Source organism: Vombatus ursinus, unplaced genomic scaffold (assembly GCF_900497805.2).
Source record: "Vombatus ursinus unplaced genomic scaffold, bare-nosed wombat genome assembly UNPS02014798.1, whole genome shotgun sequence".
NCBI classification, from domain to species: domain Eukaryota; kingdom Metazoa; phylum Chordata; class Mammalia; order Diprotodontia; family Vombatidae; genus Vombatus; species Vombatus ursinus.
This window is the reverse complement of record NW_020954576.1, coordinates 31094494-31107931: the sequence shown is the minus strand read 5'-3', so window position 1 is coordinate 31107931 and position 13438 is coordinate 31094494. Positions and strand designations below refer to the sequence as shown.

The window sequence follows — 13438 nt, the reverse complement described above, 5'->3', positions numbered from 1 at the left end:
GCCCCCCACAAGTTTTCTTTTTCAAGCTCTTCTCAGATAATAAGTGTTTTTGTCATCAGAGATCAGACTCTGTTTTATTTAGGGTTCTTCTTTTTTGAGTCTGGGGTCTTCCTTTACCAAGCTTTAAAATATCCGATTAATAAAACAAGTGTACATGTCACCTCTTTCAGATCTTTTTAAAAATCTTAATGTCCTTTTTTTTATGCTTCTAGTTTGAAGGAAGTGAATCTTTGTCCAGTGGCAACTTATGTCAGCGATCTCGACCCAGCAGTGACCTAAACAACAGTTCTATGCAATCTCCTGCTCATCTGAAGGTCCAGAGGAGTATATCAGCAAATCAGAAACAGAGGCGTTTCAGTGATCATGGTGGGAAACATTTTCAAACAAGTAATGTAATATACAAAGTCAGCAAGCAAGCACTAATCGTTCAGGAAGCATTCACTAAGTGCTTGCTATATGCCAGGGACTGTGAATACAAAGAAAAGCAAAACACAGTCCTTCCCCGCAGGGATTTCTTTCTAATGAGGGAGACACCATGCAAATAATTAGGTACAGAACATATACAGTGTAAGTGCCTAGGAGAAACAGCATGTAAACAACTATTTACAAATGATATATACAGAGTAAGTTGGAGGTAAACAAGAAAACCAAGAGGGAAGGCACTAGCATTAAGGCGGATTGGGAAAGGTTTCTACTTAGCTGAAATCTGAAAGAAGGCAAGGAAGCTAGGATGCATGGAGAAGAAGAGGGACAGAGATCCAGGCATGGGGGACAGCCATGAAAATACCCAGAGTCAAGAGATAGAATGTCTTGTTCTAGGATCAGCAAGGAGGCCAGTAACACTGGAGTGCAGAGTACTTGGGGTGAGGTGCAAGGCTCAGGTTATAGAGAGCCAAACAAGGGATTTTATATTTGATCCTGAATGTAAAAGTGAGCCCCTGGAGTTGGTTGAATAGAGATGTGACATGGTCAGACTGGTGCTTTAGGAAGATCAGCTTTACAGCTAGCTAAGTGGGGGATGGAATAGAGTAGGGAGAGACTTGAAGCAGGGAGACCAGCACATAGGCTATTGCAGTAATGCAGGCATGAGGTGATGAGAGCCTGCACCAGCATGGTTGCAGCATCAAAAGAGAGAAGAGAGCATATAGGGAAGATGTTGTCTCCTTAGGATATTATGAAGGTAGGAATGACAAGACTTGGCAACTGCTGGGATATGGTGAGTGAGAAGTTGAGGATGGTATCCAGATTACAAGCCTGGGTATCTAGGAAGATGGTGGTACCCTGCACAGAAACAGGGAAGTTGGGAAGAAAGATAGTAAGTTCAGTTTTGTATGTGTGTGCTTAAGATATCTATGAGACGTCCAGTTTGATGAAGAGAATAATATGAACATTTCTACTAGGCAATTGTGTTCTAGTGATATAAACTCCAAATTTCTCATATTGAACTTACTATCAGTATGTATCAGTATCTGTGTCTATGTATGTATACACAGGATTAAGTAATGTAGAATGTTTCAGCTAGATAAGTAGATCTGGGAATTATCAACATAGAGATGATAATTGAATCTCTGGGAGCTGATGAGGTCACCAAGTGAAATAGTGTTGAAGGAGAAGAGAAGGAGCTTTGGGGGGTACCCCGTTAGTGGAAGTGAACTGGATGAATATCTGAAGAGACCAAAGAATGATCAGTCGGTTCGGAGAAGAACCAGGCTAGAGTGATGTCATAAAAAGTTAAAGATGAGAGAATATCCAGGAGAAGAGGGTGATCAACAGTGTCAAAGACTGCAGAGAGGCCAAGAAGGATGAAGATTAAGAAAAGGCTATTAGATTTGACAGTTAAGAGGTCATTGATAACTGTGAGAGAGCAATGTCAGTTGAATAATTAATTAGGTCAGAAGCTGGACTGCAGAGGGTTTAAAAAGCTGGAGAGAGGAGAAGAAGTGGAAGGATCTGGTACAGACTGTTTTCTTAAGGAGTTTCACTACAAAAGGGAGGAGAGATAGTGTAGTTGCTAGCAGGAATGGTAGGATGGAATGAGGGGTTTTGTGTTTTTAGGTAGCAGGGAAGCAGCTGGGACAGGGAAAGATCGAACGTTAGTGAAAGAATGAGGATACTAGAGGAAACATTCTATTTAGGAAAATGTCATAGAGCGGGTTCACTCGTGAGTGTAGAAGTGTTCTCCTTGGCAAGCAGAAGGGCCCCCTCTTCACGTAGGACAGAAATGAAGGCAGTAGCAAAGGAAGTCATCTGAGTAATGTGAGATTAGTGGGAGAGAAGAGGAAGCTTTCATCAAATGACATCAATTGTTCCAGTGAAATTTGAGGCAGAATCCTTAGCTGAGAGGGTTGTGGAAAGGGTCCTGTTGAAGTTACGTAACATAAGTTTGTTATGAATCAATTCAGCAGAGTTCTGTGATTTTTCTCTAGTTCTGTTCATCAGCATTTAAATAGAAACAAAGGAGGTGGATGGGGTAGTAATCCAAGGTTTGGATTTGACAAGGAGTGGTTGTGATGAGATGAGGGGGCAAGGCACTCAGGAGCAGAAGGTAGTATAGAGTTGGACTGATTCTCCAAGAGGTCTGTATACAGAAGGGAGTTAAGTTGAGGGGACAGGGGTAGCTTGGGAATGAACTGAGGGGTGAGGATGAGAAATAGGGTATGTTGTCACAAGGCAGAGCAAAAGATGTAATAATTAAAAAACAAAACAAAACAAAACATGGTCAGATATTGGGATTTTAGAGTTCATGAGCATGGAAGTGTAATGCTTGTGGGTAATAGCAAAATCAAATGTCCCTGTGTACCTGAGGTGGAGAGGTAGAGTAGATCATTGGAAATGAGTGAATAGAGGAACTGAGAAATGAGGGTGCTTGACAGAGTAACAACATGTATATCATCTTGTCCTAGTTAGAGGACCGGAAGAGTTGGGGTGGAGAGAAAGACTATGAGTCAAATACTGAACTCACTGAGGACCGAAGGAAGGAAATGTCCTTGGAGTTAGCTGATAGTATCTATCAGAATCTTAATTGGATGATAAGTTGATATTGATTGGAACCTCAAAGAAGGAGAGGTTACTCAGTGATGGCAAATTAGGAAGTAGGAATGGAGAACAAGGAATATTCTAGCTCCTCCACCACAGCCTGAGTTGGAAGTAAATGAAAATACAACCAATATTGGAAAGGGTGATTAGGGATGCAGTGTCAGCATGAAGGAGCCAGCTCTCATTGAGAGACAGAAGATGGAAAGAAGAAAGGTTTGAGAAGAAAGCAAATGTATTAATTACGGAGTAGGCATTCTAGAAAGCATAGTCAAAGGGGCAGGGTTTGTGATATTCTTTCTAAAGATTGAGGATCCACCCCTTTATGTGCCTATTTGTTCCTCATCCTGTTGATTTACTGATTTGTTGTGTCAAAAATAGTAGATAACTTACCTCTTTTTGCCAAGTTTTTTTTTCTTCAAAAGAGCAGTCATATTTGGTTCAGATTTCAGCATAAAATTTGCAAAGGTACACATTTCTAAGATCAAAGAGAATCAAATTTAACTTATGAACAGAAAAAATGAGTAATTTTCAGCTGATGATGATATGTTTTATTTTACAGTTGGTCCATCAATTCCTGCTGCTGTGTCATACACCAAAAGGGCTCAGGCTAACAGTGCGGAAAGTGAGCAAAAAGAGGAGTGGGACAAAGATGTATCTCATAAACTTGGCAGCACTGTAGTTGGATCCAAAGCAGAGATGACAGCAAGTCCTCTTGTAGGACCCGAAAGAAAAAAATCTTCTACTATGCCAAGTGTTCGTATATATTATTGCATGTAGAAGTATATTGTGATCATGGTTTAAAATTCAGAACATCTTCTCTTTTTAAATAACAGAGTACATACGTGTTTATTTGATCTCATTTATAAACTTTAGAAGTTATAGAAAGGATAAAGTCATATATCCTGAAGAGCTTTTAATTCTGTTCAGTCAATACATGTTTAAATGCTACTCCATGTAAGATACTGCAGAGTATATCTATCTGAACAACATGGTTTTTGCACTTTGAACTTAACCATCTGGTGGGGACATTATTTTATTTTGTTTTGAACAAGAGCTTGTGACTTCATTAGCATAGGGCGCTCCCAGTGAGAACGCCTCCTCACCCAGTGAAGATAAGAACCTGATTTGCAACTTCAAGTCTTAGAGAGTTGCCCAGGACATTGAATGGTCAGGTGACTTGCCCAGGATCACACAGCAAGTATATATCAGAGGCAGGACCTGAGCCCAGGCCTTTCAGACTCTTATGGCCATCTCTGAATCTGCAATACCATTTATACACAAATATTAATACACCAGACAGTATAAGCATCATAACTGATGTGCAGAGGAGGAAAGTGGAAAGAGAACTAGACTTTCTCAGGAGGCCTGGGCTCATGTCTCAGCTGTGCCACGTACTGGCTTTGGTGTTTACTAATTGTAGGAGCATGGGTGAGGAAGTCATTAAATAGTTCCCCTATGGGGATAATAGTACTTGCACTACCTATTTCACAGGGCTGGTGTTAGAAAGTGCTTTATAAATCTTAAAGTGTTACATAAATAAGAGCTCTCATTCATATTATCATTATTACAAAGAAAGTGCTATAAGGGCTTGGAGAAGAAAGAATACCTTTGGTCAGGGAGGTCAGAAGAAGTTTCATGAAGAAGGTAACCTTTGAGATGAGCATTAATTGATAGGATTTCCCCAGACAGAGGCTTTTTTGATGTTATGTATGTAGTAGACAGAAGATAGAGCATGAGTATAGAAAGATACAGAACATGTGTAGGACATAGTAAATAGTGAAAACTCAGGTATAGAGGATTCACAAAAGGAGATTAATGGGATAGAATACAAGGAAGGTGAGTTAGAGCCGTAGCATAGTGATGCTTTGAATATCTTGCTAAAAAAAAGTTTAGACGTTTTTGGGAAACAGGAATCTTTCAAAGGTTTTGAGCAGATAAGTGACATGATTAGAGCTGTGTCATAAGAAATTAACCCTGGCAGTGGCATAGAGGGTGGATTGGAACAGAAAATAAATGAAGATGAAAAACCAATTAGGAGGCTATTAAACTGAAGGCCAGTAAAGAGGACCCTGCACAGGGGGTGGCATGAAGGGAATACATGTGAGTCACACTAGTGACAGGAGTTGATGTGAAGGACTAGTTAAAAAAAAGGAAATTGCCCCAAAGTTCTTCTGGTGGGTATTGTTAGCAGGAATGGAGAAGCAGACTTCAGGGTAACTTCACGGGATCTCAGAGTTGGAAAGGGAGGACACCCATCCCAATTTGTCCATATTATTAGGCAGGTTTATCCATGCAGAATTTGAAGTGTTGGTGTAATACCCAAGAGAAGATACCTACTAGAGAATTAGAGATGCAGCTCTGGGAGTCAGGAAAGAGGTTGAGCTTTTTATAGAGAGATTTCGAAGGCTTCTGTGTAAAGATGATTGTTGAATCTGTGAGGAAAGATAGAAGAGAAGAGGCCTAAGGACGGATTCTTGAATATTTTATTAAGCACCTGCTCTGTGCCAGACATTGTGCTAAGTGCTGGGGATACAAGGAAAAGCAAAAAACAATCCCTGTCCTTGAGGAGCTCACAATCTAATGAGACAACATACAAACAAATATGTGCAAACAAGCTATATACAGGATTAATAGGAGGTAAGCAACAGAGAGAAGTCCTTAAAATTAAGAGGTATTAAGAAAGGCTTCATGTAGAAGATGAGATTTTAACTGGCATCCAAAGCTGCAGAAGTCAAGGCAGAGAGAAAGGAGAGCATTCCAGGAATGGTAACAGCAAGAGAAAATTATGAGAACAAAGAGATCAGAGCATCTTATTTCTTGTTTATGGAACAGCAAGGATGCCAGTGTCACTGGAGGTTTTTAAGTGGGGAAGCAGAGTGTAGTGACATGGTCAGGTTTATGCTTTAAGAAAATCACTTTGGTGGCTTAATGGAGGATGGATTGGAATGGGGAGAGACGTGGGGCAGGCAGACTCAACTGTAGGCTATTGCAGTAATCTGGGAGGACCTGTACCAGTGTGGTGGCTGTGTCAGAAGTGAGGAGGGGCATATGAAAGAGTTATTGCAAAGGTGAAATCAATAGATCTTAGCAACAGATAGGATGGGGAAAGGGGTGGGGAAAAAAATAGTGGGGCATTTAAGGTTGATACCTAGGCTATGAGTCTAGGTGATTTGGATAATGATGTCCTCTATAGCAATAGGGAAATTTTGAAGGGGGATGGTTTAGGGAGAAATATAATGAGTTTAATTTTGGACATATTGAGTTAAATATGTCTGCTAGACCTTCCTGTTCAAGATATCTGAAAGACATTTGGAGATGAGAGTCTGTAGGTCAATAGAGAGGTTAGGACTGGGTAAGTAGATGTGAAAATCATGATCATAGAGAGGATAATTCAATTTGTGATGTGATCACCAAGTGAAGTAGTATAGAGGGAGGAGAAAAGAGGGCCTAGGACAGACTTGATCTGTCATGGCAGATGGGTAGGACCTGGATGAAGATCCAGTGAGTAGACTTAAAATTGATTAGATTGGTAAGAGGAGAACCATGAGAGAGTAGTGTCATGAAAAGCTGGAGAGAAGAAACTATCAAGAAGAGGGTTATCACAGTGTCAAAGGCTTCAGAGAGGTTAAGAAGGATGAGGATTGAGAAAAGGCCATTGGATTTGGCAATGAAGAGATCATTGGTAACTGGAAAGAGCAGTAGAAAGCTTTGAAGACAAGCCAGAATATAGTTATGGAGCCCCAAGGAAAGCGGTTTCAAGAAGAAAGGAGCAGTCAGCAAGTCATAAGCTCCAGAAGGATCAAAGAGAATGAAGACTAAGAGTAGGCCATTAGATTTGATAATTAGATGGTAAGTAATCTCTTCTGGAGATCAGTTTCATTAGAGCAATAAAGACAAAGTTTTTAGGGATTTAAAAAATGAATGGATGATTAAGACATAGAAGTAGCCAAAAAAATTTATTTAAAAAAAAAATTTTTTTTTTCGAGTAAAAAAGTTGCTTCAAGCTTTTATAGCATGGATCACTGGGATAATGGTGGATCCTGTTAATAGAAATAGGGAAGCCAGAAGGAGAGGCACATTTTTAGGAGAAGTTCATAGAATATCTAAGCTCAAAGGAAAGCTCAGAAGCCATCTAGTCCAATTTGTAGATCTTATACAATTTTTTCTATGTTGAATTTGAGGTGTTGGTTGAAAAAAGTAGGATTTGTCCAGTAAAGAATTGGAACTGCAAATCTGGATCTCAGGAAACAGATTAAGATTATTAGAGAGAAAGATTTGAAAGGTATCTGGAAAGGAAAGAAAAGTAGTTCTGTTTTGTTTTGTTTTGTTTTTAAGGATAATAGTTACCACATTTTTGTAGGAAGAATTTTTTAAAAGCTGTTAGAGAGGGCTTGATTGAGGATAGTTGATAGAGCAAGGTTTCAGAGGAGGTAGGAATGGGATGGGATCATGAGACCATTTGGACTCATTACCATAGCAAGGCAAGGAGATACTTTTCCCTTTGAGACAGGGACATAAAGAGAGAGAATGGATAATGGTATATTGTGAATTTGAGATAGAGAAGAGGAAGGTTATAAGAACTCACAGTGGATGACTGTAGTCATCTCAATAAAGTTAATTGTTGAGGTTATCCAATTAAATAAATGTTTAAGTGCTTACTTTGTATAAATCATTGGGGTGGAAATAAAGTTAGAGACTCAAAAAAAAGTGAAAGATATGGGAAGTGACAAGTCATCAGCAAGAGATTAATAGTAGTGTTGCCAAGCACTAGTAAGGATACCCAGCTAACAGCACTAATATGTAGTGAATCAGTCAGTGCAGTCGGCATATTATGAAAAAAATAAAGCTTAGTTTAAAAGTTGGAGGAAAAATTAAAAGATGGAATCTTGATAGCAATGCTTAAACATGTATAGTCAGTTAAAATTCAATGTCTTGGTTTTTTCCATGAATAGTAATATTTATTTAATTGAGTTTTGGTACTTGCAAGAATTTTACAAAAATAGCATCACCTAAATATTAGCATAGTTATAATTAACTTATAACAAAGTAGTAACTAGATTGTTTTCATTATATATGAAAACTGTGAAGCTATGAAAATGATATTAGGATAGCATTTTTTATATAACAAGGGGGAAAAAGCAGCTTTCAACTCACCAGGAAACAGTATAACTACTGGTGCTTGGTACTTTTTTCTTGACAAATATCAACAAATATGAATGTTTTCCTATACAAAACAAAAGAAAGGGTTGTATATGAAACTGTAAATCTGTTTTGTACAGCTTTTTTTTTTAAGATGTGGGGCTTAACAAATTAAAGGGTATTTGGGGAATACTAGGCAAAGTCTCATATTCATCACCTGGATATCAGCCAGAGTACAGTTGCCTGCCTGTACCCATAGCACCATAGAAGTGAATTTGGCCCACCCTATGTATCCAGCTTTATTTCTAACTGCTCCCTAATACCAGACCTACACTTTTCACCCTGATTAATGTCTCATAAACAGACCATGTGTAACACTACATCTGTGCTTTATGTAGTTCCATTTCCTGAAATACCCTTCTCTCTCCCTTCAGCCTTTATATATCCCGCCTATCCTTCATCCATTGTACCATGCTGATGTACTCAAACTGTCCTTGATCTCTTTCTTCTCTCTGCTCTTAAAACATGTTGGAGGATGAAACAAAGACCGTGAAGTACTTTGTAAACCTTAAAATACCATATAATTATCAGCTTTTATTATCTATAAACTGTTTTTAGTCTAGGCCTGTATTTTTTCAGTGTGGAGATACCGAAGGGAAGAGAAGATGGTTGGTGGCACAGTGGATAGAGCACTGAACCTGGAGTCAGGAAGACCTGAGTTCAAACACAGCCTCAGATACTAGCTGTGTGACCTTGGACGAGTCATTTAACTGCTGTCTGCCTCAATTTTCTCAACTGTAAAATGAAGATAATCCATTCTAATCCAGCTATCCTTTATTAAGGACATATAAGATGCAGACACTAGGCTGGATGTTGCATTACTCGTTTGCTCAGTAAACATTTATTAGGCAACCGCTATATGCCAACCATTCTGCTGAGGGGTAGGGTTGCAAAACAAACAACAAAAAGCCAAAAGGCAGCATGGGTTCTGGAGGAATTCACAATCTAATGAGGAAAGGTAACACATAAAAAGAAATTGGGAAAGGGGATGGGGTGAGGAGGAACAGGAGGCAAGAATTTAACTCCTTTAGCTGGATGGGAAATTATGAGATGGCTGCCCTGGGCTCCCCCCTTAAATGGAGGCTCTAGGAGGAGCTCTTCAATGTCCTTCCTCTCCAGTCGGAGGAATGCTGAGGTGTCAGATTCAGAGCAGATAAGATTTTTAGGAACCAGTCATGTCAAGGAGAGCAGCCATGTGGGAAACAAGGGTGTTACAATGACAAAAAGAAAAGCACTCTCTACCCTTAAAGGAGCTTATGTTTTAATGAGGGAGAGGGAGGGAGCAGAGATGAATACAGCCTGTAAGCAAGTAAGTATCTGCATGATGATTTGAGAAGCAAGGAGAAAAAGCAGTGACAACTAGGGGATCAGAAACTCTTCCCATGAACTACACTCTGAAGGAAGTTAACAAGTCTAAAAAGAAGAGATGAAGAGAGCATGTTCCAAGTATTAGAAATATCCTGTACCAAGACTGAGAAGCTAGAAAAGAAATGCCAGGTTCAGGCAGCAGCGAGTAAGCCATTTTGGCTGGAACATAGAGTATTTGCAAGGGAGGGATGTGCTATAAATTAAGAAAGGCTAGTAGGCAGAAGCTAGAATGTAAAGGGCTTTAAATGCCAAGCTGAGGAGTTAATAATCAGTAGATATTTATTAAGTGCCTGGCATTGTGCTGGGCTAAACCCTAGGGATACAAATAAAAAGTCTGATGGTCCCTGCCATCGTTAGATGGCATTAGATACAGACTAATGGGGGAAGACACACAAAAGGTGAAAAGTGGGCAAGGGGAGAGTGGTAGAGAGGGAGAATGCACCTAGGGTGGGGGCAGGATGAGAATCCAAAGAAGTCCAAAAGCAGTGTAGCTGGTGGGAAATAGGTAGAAGATTGTGCTGGACCCCCACCTTAAACGGAGGGGGTCCTATGGCTCTGTCCTCTAGTCAGAGAGTGCAATCAGAAGGGCAGAACATGCTGATGAAATGTGAGTCAGAAGGCTAATTCAATCAGGTAGGATAATAAGATTTTCCACCCATTGAGTTTCTTTGAGGAAAAAAAGGCATCATGAAATTCAAGGGCAGTGTAATTGGTGGGAAATGAAGAGAAGACTGTGTTGGACTCCCACCTTAAATAGAAGCCCTGGAGCCCATGGCCCTGCCCTCCGGTCAAAAGGTTGAATCACAGGTGCAGAGGGTACTAATGAGATACTTTAATATTTTATCTTAGATATTATCCTGAATGTTGCACGTTTTATACTAGAGGCAATAGGAAGCCGTAGAAAGTTCTTGAACATGGCACTGTAAGTGGTCCAATTCATGTTTCAGAAAGATTATTTTGGCAGCTCTGTGGAAACTAGATTAGGGGGAAAGATTGGAAGCTTAAGAATGATTAGATTGGTAGGAGTTTGTTGTAATAGTCCAAGTAAGAGATGATGAATACCTGAGCTAGAGTGATAGCTGTGTGAAGAGAGAGAAAGGGGGCAAATATGAAACATGGTGGGCATGGAGAATCAACAAGGTGTTATGAACTGGCTTTTTGGGGTGAAGAAGAAAAAGTCAATGATACCTCCCAGGATAAAAATCTGAGTAAATGGAAAGGTGATGCTGTGCTTAATATAAATAGGGCAAGTTAAGGGAAGGTTGAATTTGGGTAGGGAAGATAATAAATTTCATTTTGGACATGTTTGAGTTAGATTCCTATGGGACATTCAGTGGATGTTTTCTAACAGGAAGTTGGTGATAAAGGACTGGAGTTTAAGGGAATAGCCAAGATTGGATAGATAGGTGCAGGAGTCATCCTGCATAAAGGTGATCATTGCGGCCAGGGCTAGTGATGAGGTTGTGGAGAAAGAAGATATGAGAACTAGGAGAAAGAAGTGTCTTGAAAATTCAAGGCGAAGGAGATGGTCAACACTAACTGTCATACTACAGAGAAGTTAAGAAGGATGAGGACATGGGATTCAGCAATTAATATATTGTTGTTAACTTTGGAAAAGTCCCTATCAGGTTCATCTGTATCACGTTTTTATCTCTCCCTCTGAGGCAAACGTAATTGGTACCTAGGTAATATTTTGGGGATTAAGCAGTGTTAAGCTGAAGCAGTGTGGAAGTAGATGCTCCATTTGAGGTCTGGAAGACTTGTATCCAAATCCCACCTCTCATATTTGCTCGCTGGGTAACCATAGGCAGGTCCCTTAACTTATCTGAACCTTAGTTTCATCATCTGTAAAATGGGAATAATATACCTATAGTATTTATCACACAAAGTTTGAAGCTCAAATGTGATCATGATTATAAAGCCCTAGCAAATCTTAAAGCAGTAGTAATAAAATGCCAGTTTTTAATTAAATCACATTTATTTAACAGTATTTTAAAAGATAAATAGGAAGATGTCTAGCATCATGCCTGAGAGATCTTTTTCAATTATAATTTTTTATATTACTATAGAACGTTTCCAGAACTTCAGTATATGAAGACTATTGACTAGGGGTTCCTAAATCTTTTTTTGTATTGTGGACCCTTTTGGCCATCTGGTTAAGCCTATAGATCAGGGGTGGGGAACCTGTGGCCTGGAGGCCACATGTGGCTCTCTAGGTCTGTGGGTGGGGCCTTTTGACTGAGTCCAAGTTTTACAGAACAAATCCTTTTATTAAGGGGATTTGTTCTGTGCAGTTTGGATTCCACACTTGAGGACCTAGAGAGCCACATGTAGCCTCAAGGCCACAGGTTCCCCATTCCTGCTATAGACTTTTTCTCAGAATTATGTTTTTAAGTTTATAAAGTAAAATACATAAGATACCAAGGAAACCAATTATATTGAAATACACTTGTTATCAAAATGTTTTTAAGAGGAAGTTCATGGACCTCATGTTAAGAACTACTGCTGACACTATTAATAAGGACAGTTCTTGAACGTTAATCAGGCTTAAATAAAATGATGTCCAAAAAAAAGTATGTATAGCACATAAAGCAAATTTTAACCCTTCCAGGACAGTGTCAGCTGCTAACAAATTAACACCTTTTTTGTTTTGCAAGGAATTTTCATTATAGAACATTAGTGAAACTCTTATATCAAAAGGTCTGTAATGTTTTCCAAATTTGAGCAATGGAACAAATGTGTTCAATTGCTCTCAACTGTAATCTATGAAAAAAAAATTGATAGGATAATAGAAAATCATAGACAACCCACTCTTAGCCCCCATTCGCTATGACAGGTTTCCTTCTACACTAATAGACCAAGATGATTTGTCCCATATAATTTAATTCAAAATTTTTAAACAAATATACAGATCTCTGTGCTTATTGGCATCGCACTGTGTCTAAAAAGTTGATGTGAACATTATGTTGGAAAATTTTATGGACTTAAAATTGCCCATTTCATAAGTAATAGAGGAAGTTAGGTTCACTAGTTTGATATATTTTTGGTGGTTGATGGCAGTTAGAAATTATTTAAATTGTTCAGTGTTTCTTTAAAATATATAGCACTTTAAAGTTCATAAAGAAAGCACTTTGCTCACAAAAGCCCTATAGTGTAGCTTTCTCAGCCTTCTGATTAATTTTGTACTTTAATATTCATTTCACCTACACTGTATACAGTATTTCTGAACTCCAAAATTGAAACTGATTCTTTCTCACACAATCACATTGAGAACTTCTTAACAAATTGAATCTTTTTTTTTTTTAAGCAGAAACCGTTTCATTCACTAGGAAAGTGTTTCATTATACCAGCAAAAGGTTCTGAAATTGTGACAAATTTTTTCCCAATTAAATATTAGGAAAAGAAGGTTATAAAAAGGAAAGGTTTACTAGCAAACCCCAGGTTTTTATTGTACAGTTCCAGATTCCAAGGGAGCAACTTACATAAGCGCTCAGGGCTTATCACCTTATGAGCAGCAAAGTCTTAAGCTTTTTCCAAGTTGATACATGGAAAATTGTATTGCTTGAGTGTATCTCCTCGTCTTAAGGAAGGTATAGTAGGAGGTTACAAGAGGCTTCCATCTCAGTCACCTCACTTACATGGATCTCTCCATGATGTAATTTAGAATTGTCTAGCCATTGTTTACTGTGGGTCACATACATCTAAATTTAATATGAAAAATGTCCTTTGTAAATTTAGCTTGTTTTCAATTGTTTTCCATTCCATTTACTTTTTACACTTGTGATGTAGTTAGTCCCAGAAGTTATTCCTTTTAGGTGAATATACTATTGAGATT

The 13438-nt window shown here is 38.8% G+C and overlaps 1 protein-coding gene across 3 annotated transcripts in view; it reads left to right on the top strand.

Moving 5' to 3' along the window:
• The window catches only part of LOC114049731 (serine/threonine-protein kinase MARK1), a 146674-nt gene that overhangs the window by 115987 nt on the left and 17249 nt on the right, over positions 1 to 13438 (top strand). For 2 of the 3 annotated variants that reach the window (XM_027871116.1, XM_027871115.1), the window contains exons 12-13: positions 213 to 366; positions 3596 to 3789. In XM_027871116.1, coding sequence (XP_027726917.1) covers positions 213 to 366; positions 3596 to 3789 — 348 coding nt within the window. The remainder of the gene's footprint in view (positions 1 to 212; positions 367 to 3595; positions 3790 to 13438) is intronic. The other variant, XM_027871117.1, reaches the window with a different exon arrangement.